The 7,765-nt window shown below is 42.2% G+C and overlaps 1 protein-coding gene across 1 annotated transcript; it reads left to right on the top strand.

Moving 5' to 3' along the window:
- Nucleotides 1–1,588: 1,588 nt before the first annotated feature.
- LOC132666239 (olfactory receptor 2B6-like) lies at nt 1,589–2,659 on the top strand. The gene has a single exon (XM_060614183.3). It carries the CDS (start codon nt 1,589–1,591, stop codon nt 2,528–2,530), a length of 942 nt encoding a protein of 313 aa, XP_060470166.3. The 3' UTR covers nt 2,531–2,659.
- The last annotated feature ends 5,106 nt before the right edge of the window (nt 2,660–7,765 follow it).

Here is a 7,765-nt window from a genome sequence, read left to right as displayed (position 1 = left end):
ACGTTCAGGTACTTGTCTGTCCCCCTCGAGGATTTGAGCGGTTTTGCACATTTGTATCTTTATCTGGATTTATGTCTATATCTCATACCTCATCTCACTGACAGCTGTGTAGCAACGGAAACTTTCCGAGTATCTCTGAGACTTCCCCACCACTGTACTGAGAGCTAGAGAAGGAGTGAGCGAGATTAAAGCACACATTGACTAATAATTTAAGAATCATGTCCCTATCATTAAATTCACATTAAATTTCTTTTTAACGTTTGTTTATTTTTGAGAGAGACAGAGTGCGAGCAGGGGAGGGGCAGAGAGAGAGGGACACACAGAATCTGAAACAGGCTCCAGGCTCTGAGCTGTCAGCCCAGAGCCCGACGTGGGGCTCGAACCCACAAACTGTGAGATCATGACCTGAGCTGAAGTTGGACGCTTAACCGACTGAGCCACCCAGGCACCCCCAATTTGCATTTCTAAACCAACAGGATCATAAGCAAAGAATAGAGGGAAATGTTAGTAAGGCAGCAGACTCTGGGACCGACACATCCTCGACAGGTGGCCTTAGCTCATTTCCTCCAGAGAACTGAGGACTCAGTTCTGCTGTCTGAAGTCAGAGTTCCTGCCTCACTGTGATGCTTTGTTCACAGGCCGCGCGGCTCGGTGCCCAGCAACTTTCCCGGAAGGTCACGTTTCTCCTTTATATCAGAGAGCCACCATCGCATCTGTTGGTGAGGTGGGAGTGGAGGGGACCAGAAGGTAAACTGTCGACTCACAGAGTCATTTTCCATTGGCGCACCTCGGACTCTTGGGGGTCCAATGGTCACAGTCAGCTTCCTCTACGAACACGGCAGAGGCCTGCAGTCACTACGGTGCGTTTCCGTCACACGCACGCTGTCACACCAGGAAGGCATTGTTATGCCCATTTTATAGACGGGGAGCCTGAAGTTCAAGAGGATAAGATGTACATTCCCAGGATGATTTAACCAATGACTTTATTTAGCAGAGGCTTGAGCCCAGGCTTGTCTGGCTCCAAATTCCGTGCTCCCGACATCTCTTTATCCTGATTCTGGGAGATCTTAAAAGGCCAGAGACGAGTTCTTTTGAAATGTGTCCGGTCGCTTGCTAGCACCTACCTACATGGTTTCGGGAGGTGGTCTGAATAATTGTAGCTGTTTCGGATGAAAAGGCCATCTCCACGGCAACGAGGAGCAATGAGAGTGAAAAAGGACTATGGCAGGGATTGTAACCGAATCGTCCTAAAAATAGCAATCTGGGTGGAAGGAAGTGTAAATAAAGATCAACGAAATGACCAAAATTATCAAGGAGTGCCCTTTGTTAAAGTCGTTTAAATCAGGTATTTGCTTTTTAAATTTTGGCCTTTGTTTTTGAAATGCTGATACAGACAGAAGAAAGATCACATTACAGAGATACCTAAGTATCTGTGAATATTTCCAACTCCGTATTGGCAATCTCCATTCTGTAAATAGCTTCGAGCAGGTAGCAAAGTGATTATAAATCATTGAAATCGCCCATAACCCTGCATTCACCGACTTCCTGAATTTTTGTGTTTCAGGAACGAAGAGCTGAGACACCAATCATGAAGGGGGTAAACGCGAGCGCCCCCTGGGAGTTCACCCTCTTAGGTTTCTCAGATCGACCGCGGCTGGAGCACCCACTCTTTGTGGTCTTCTTCATTTCTTACGTGGCCACTATCTTTGGGAATCTGACCATTATTCTAGTGTCACGCCTGGACCCCAAACTCCACACCCCCATGTACTTTTTTCTTACCAATCTGTCACTCCTGGACCTTTGCTACACCACAAGTACAGTTCCACAAATGCTGGTCAATTTATGCAGCACCAGGAAGGTAATTAGTTACGGCGGCTGTGTGGCCCAGCTTTTCATGTTTCTAGCTTTGGGGGCCACTGAATGTGTTCTCCTGGCCGTCATGTCCTTTGATAGGTTTGTCGCTATTTGTCGGCCTCTCCATTACTCGGTCGTCATGCACCAGAGGCTGTGCCTCCAGCTGGCGGCCGCCTCCTGGATTAGCGGCTTTGGCAACTCAGTGTTGCAGTCGACCTTGACCCTTCAGCTGCCGCTCTGTGGCCGTAAAGAAGTGGATCACTTCCTCTGTGAAGTCCCTGCTCTGCTCAAGTTGTCCTGTGTAGACACGACGGCAAACGAGGCTGAACTGTTCTTTGTGAGCGTGCTGTTCCATCTAATACCCTCGACCCTCATCCTTGTATCGTATGCTTTTATTGCCCGAGCAGTGTTGAGAATCCAGTCTGCGGAAGGTAGACGAAAGGCATTTGGGACATGTGGCTCCCATCTAATTGTGGTGTCACTGTTCTATGGCACTGCTATCTCCGTGTACCTGCAACCACCATCCCCCAACTCCAAGGACCGGGGCAAGATGGTGTCCCTCTTCTACGGGATCATTGCACCCATGCTGAACCCCCTTATATACACACTTAAGAATAAAGAGGTAAAGGAGGCCTTTAAAAGGTTAGTTGCAAGAGCCGCCTTAATCAAGAAATGAATGGGGTGCCTGCGTGGCTCAGTCAGTTGAGCGTCCGACTTTGGCTCAGGTCATGATCTCGCAGTCTGTGAGTTCGAGCCCCGTGTCGGGCTCTGTGCTGATGGCTCAGAGCCTGGAGCCTGCTTCCGATTCTGTGTCCCCATCTCTCTCTGTCCCTCCCCCACCCATGCTCTCTCTCTGTCTCAGAAATAAACAAACATTAAGAAAAATTAAAAAAAAAAAAAGAAATGAAGGATATGCAAACGGTAAGGTTTTAAGCACTTGATGTTTACTTGGCTTACTAACTTCTCAGGCTGCCCTCTTTTCATCATTCCTACAGAGAATGTTCTGTTGGCCAAACACACTCATTGAATCGGTACCCAGAGCTAGTCTTCCAGTTGACCAGAAACTGTGTAACTTCAACATCTTCAAGCTTTACCCCAATGTTTGTGTAATTTGGTGAACTTAGACCTTTCTGAGAATGCGACAAAAGCCAGAAATCCTTGCTGTGGTAATATCACAAGTACACACACAAGTATTTTTGCACATAGTTAAAGGAGATTTAATGAAACCATGAAAAACAACCACTTTAAAGTTGGATCTGAGGTTAACAACCCCAGCTTTAATTTTCAATACCACTCCCGCATGAGCAGGCCAATAGAAATCACAGTAATTTTTCTTCTAGAATTGCACCTGGATTTCCATCTCTTGCCACGGTTGTATACTCATGTTTTCCTCCTAAATGAAAGATTCCATTTTAATTCCTTTATAGATCAAATCCTAGGTTTTAGAAGGCCTACCTAATTTCCACAGTTCTCCCAATTATCAATATTATTATCATCTCTTAACCCCCAAACACTTACAGCCTAGATTTTAAAATAGTGTGCCCTGTCATGATTTCTTTTTTTTTTTTTTAATTTTTTTTTTTAACGTTTATTTATTTTTGAGACAGAGAGAGACAGAGCATGAACAGGGGAGGAGCAGAGAGAGAGGGAGACACAGTATCCGAAACAGGCTCCAGGCTCTGAGCTGTCAGCACAGAGCCCGACGTGGGGCTCGAACTCATGGACCGTGAGATCATGACCTGAGCCGAAGTCGGATGCTCAACCGACCGAGCCACCCAGGCGCCCCGCCCTGTCATGATTTCTAATGATTTCTCGTTTCATACATTTTGCTTGCACGATAGACATCTCATTGCATGTTGGTCTCCTTGAGAGGACACAGCCTGGATATATATTTTGTGATGTTTCCTTTAGAAGTCATCAAACTTCTAGGGAAGTAGCATGTGCTTTATCACTGGGGTGTTTGGGTTGAGTGATTCATTCACATTATAGTTATTTAATTGTGTTGCTTTTCCCCCCTTGTTTTCTCCTACCAAACTTTACGTATAGGAAATACAATAACTAAAAAAATACATCTGCCCTGTTTCCTCTTAAAATCTGCAGGAACACCATGTATTTTTGCCATAACATAATACTCACCGCTAAGAGAAATAAATCTGATTTGCCAGGTTCCAATTTCAGTTCTTTCCTATTAGATGTGAAAAGAGTAAATGGGGGGGCTCTTGGGTGGCTCAGTTGGTTAAGCATCTGACTCTTGATTTTGGCTCGGGTCATGATCTTGTGGCTCATGAGTTTTGAGTCCCGCATCCGACTCTGCACTGGTGGCACAGAGCCTGCTTCGGATTCTCTTTCTCTCTTCCTCACTTTCTGCCCCTCCCCTGCTTGCATTCTCTCTCTCTCTCTCTCTCTCTCTGTCCTTCTCTCTAAATAAATAAACTTAGACAAAAAAAGAGTAAATGGAAGCCAAACACTAATAGAGCATATTGGAAACAAAATACTATCATCACTGAAAATAAATAAAATAAATTGCTAAAGGACCTAATAAATGATATATTAAATATCTAGAAGCAAATGTGTGTTTTAAAGCCAATGTTAGTGAAACTTGGTAAATTATGAGGACATAGAAAAGAAATCAAATTGAGGTCTTTCCTCCATTTTGAGTTTATTTTTGTGAATGGTGTAAGAAAGTGGTCTAGTTTCTTTCTTCTGCAAGTTGCTGTCCAGTTTTCCAGCACCATTTGCTAAAGAGACTGTCTTTTCTCCATTGGATGCTCTTTCCTGCTTTGTCAAAAATTAGTCGGCCATATGTTTGTGGGTCCAGGCAGGCAACAACCTCTTTGACCTCAGCTGCAGTAATTTCTTGCTCGACACATCTCCAAAGGCAAGGGAATTAAAAGCAAAAATGAGCTATTCGGACTTCATCAAGATTAAAAAGCTTCTGCACTGCAAAGGAAACAATCAACAAAACTAAAAAGCAACCGACGGAATGGGAAAATATATTTGCAAATGACATATCGGATAAAGGGTTAGTATCCGAAATCTATAAAGAACTTACCAAACTCAACACCCAAAAAACACCCAAAAACACCCAAAAAACAAATTGCCCAGTGAAGAAATGGGCAGAAGACATGAAGAGACACTTTTACAAAGAAGACACCCAGATCCTCATCAGGGAAATACATGTCAAAGCCACACTGAGACACCACCTCCCACCTGTCAGAGTGGCTCAAATGAACAAATCAGGAGACTATAGATGCTGGTGAGGATGTGGAGAAACGGGAACCCTCCTGCACTGTTGGTGGGAATGCAAACTGGTGCAGCCACTCTGGAAAACAGTGTGGAGGTTCCTCAAAAAATTAGAAATAGAACTACTCTATCACCCAGCAATAGCACTAGTAGGAATTTACCCAAGGAGTAAATTGAGATACAGGAGTGCTGATGCATAGGGGCACGTGTACCCCAATGTGTATAGCAGTGTTTTCAACAATAGCCAAATTATGGAAAGAGCCTAAGTGTCCATCAACTGATGAATGGATAAAGAAATTGTGGTTTATATATACAATGGGATACTACTTGGCAATGAGAAAGGATGAAATCTGCCCATTTGTAGCAACGTGGATAGAACTGGAGAGTATTATGCTAAGTGAAAGACGTCAGGCAGATAAAGACAGATACCATATGTTTTCACTCATATGTGGATCTTGAGAAACTTAACAGAAGACCATCGGGAGGGGAAGGGGAAAAAATAGTTACAAACAGAGGGAGGGTGGCAAACCACGAGAGACTCTTAAATACAGAGGACAAACTGAGGGTGGATTGGGGGTGGGGGAGAGGGGAAAATGGGTGATGGGCATGGAGGAGGGCACTTCTTGGGACGAGCACCGGGTATTGTATGGAAGCCAATTTGACAATAAATTATATTAAAAGAAATCAAAATTGAAATATTTTTAAGTTTTTAAATGAAGGATTTAATACATTGATTCAATTAATTTTATACTGGTAGATTTGATTTTATACTGGTATATAATTTTATATTGGTATACAATTTTATACTGGTAGAAAATGATTTACAGACAAATTCTATTAGCCATTATCAGTTACCTTGTGACTATTAAAAATATATATATAACCTTTTATATGTATTCATTGAGAATACAGATGCATTTAGAATAAGACATATCAATCTAACTTTATGTCTTCTGTTTGCAATTCTGAGAAATTAATTTTTTTAATCCAAACCATTTTTAAGGAAAATATTTTGTTTCCTGTTTTCTTTTGTCTTCTTTTTTGAGTCTAGTTGACACACAATGGTACATTAGTTTCAGGTGTACGACTTAGTGATTTGACAAGTTTGTACATTATACTGTGTTCACCACAAGTGTAGCTATCGTCTGTCCCGTTACATCCTTTTGTAATATCATGGACTGTGTTCCTTACGTTCTGCTTTTTATTCCTGTGACTTATTCCGTAACTGGAGGCCATGACTCCCCCTCTCTTTCACCCATTTTGCCCATCCCCCACTCTCCTCCCCTCTGGCAGCCGTCAGCTTGTTCTCTGCACTTACAGTTCCCATTCTGCTTTTTTATTTGTTCAATTTTTAGACTCGATTTGTGAGTGAGTGGACTTGTATGGTGTTTGTCTTTCTCAAACTGATCCATTTCATCAAGCATAATACCCTCTGGGTCCATCCATGTAGTCTCAAATGGCAAGACCTCATCCTTTTTTATGATTGTGTAATAATCCATTGTAGTCATATGTATACACCACATCTTCCTTATCCCTTCATCTATATGGATGGGCACTTAGGTTGCTTCCAGAATTTGGCTACTATAAATAACACTGCAATGAACATAGGGTGCATCTATTTTTTTGAGTGAGAGTTTTCATTTCCCCTGGCTAAATACCCAAAAGTGGAATTATTGGATCAGATTATTTGTATTTTTGACTTTTTGAGGAACCTCCATCCTGTTTTCCACAGTGGCTGCACCAGTTTGCCTTCCCACCACCAGTGCAAGAGGGTTCCCGTTTCCCACATCCTCGCCAGCATCTATAATCTCCTGATTTGTTCATTTGAGCCACTCTGGCTTGCGTAAGGTGGTATCTCAGTGTGGTTTTCATTTGTATTTCCCTGATAGTAAGTGATGTGGAGCATCTTTTCATGTGTCTGTTGGCCATCCGGATGTCTTCTTTGGAGAAGTGTCTCTTCAGGTCGTCTGCCCATTTTAAAATCAGATTTTTTTGGGGGGGGGGGGGTTGAGTTGTATGAGTTCTTTATGTGTTTTGGATATCAACTCTTTATCAGATATATCATTTGCAAATATTTCTCCCATTAATTAGATTGTCTTTTTGTTTTGTGGATGGTTTCCTTTGCTGTACAAAAGGTTTTTATTTTCATGTAGTCCCAATAGCTTATTTTTGCTGTTGTTTCCCTGCCTCAGGAGACATATCTAGAAAAATACTGCTGTGGCCGATTTCAGAGAAACTACTGTAATTGTCTCTTCTAGGATTTTTATGGTTTCAGGTCTCACGTTTAAGTCATTAATTCATTTTGAGTTTATTTTTGAATATGTATTAGAAAGTGGTCCAGTTTCATTCTTTTACATGTAACTGTCCAGTTTCCCCAGCACCATTTATCGAAAAGACTGTCTGTTTCCCATCGTATATTCTTGACTCCTTTGCCACAGATTAATTAACCATATAAATGTGGGTTTATTTCTGGGGTGTCTATCCTTTTCTATCGATCTATGTATCTATTTTTGGGCCACTACCATACTGTTTTGATGACCACAGCTTTGTAGCATATCCCGAAATCTGGAATTGTAGTACCTTGAAATTTGCTCCTTTTTCGCAGGATTTTTTAGCTATTCGGATCTTCTGTGGTTCCATACAAATTTTAGTATTGTGTCTAGTTTTG

This window comes from Panthera onca, chromosome B2 (genome assembly GCF_046562875.1).
Source record: "Panthera onca isolate mPanOnc1 chromosome B2, mPanOnc1 haplotype 2, whole genome shotgun sequence".
Taxonomy (NCBI): domain Eukaryota; kingdom Metazoa; phylum Chordata; class Mammalia; order Carnivora; family Felidae; genus Panthera; species Panthera onca.
This window is presented reverse-complemented; position numbering and strand designations above follow the sequence as displayed.

What these genes read in the sequence shown, in the direction of transcription:
- LOC132666239 (XM_060614183.3), top strand. Translation starts at nt 1,589, where the DNA reads ATGAAGGGGGTAAACGCGAGCGCCCCCTGGGAGTTCACCCTCTTAGGT.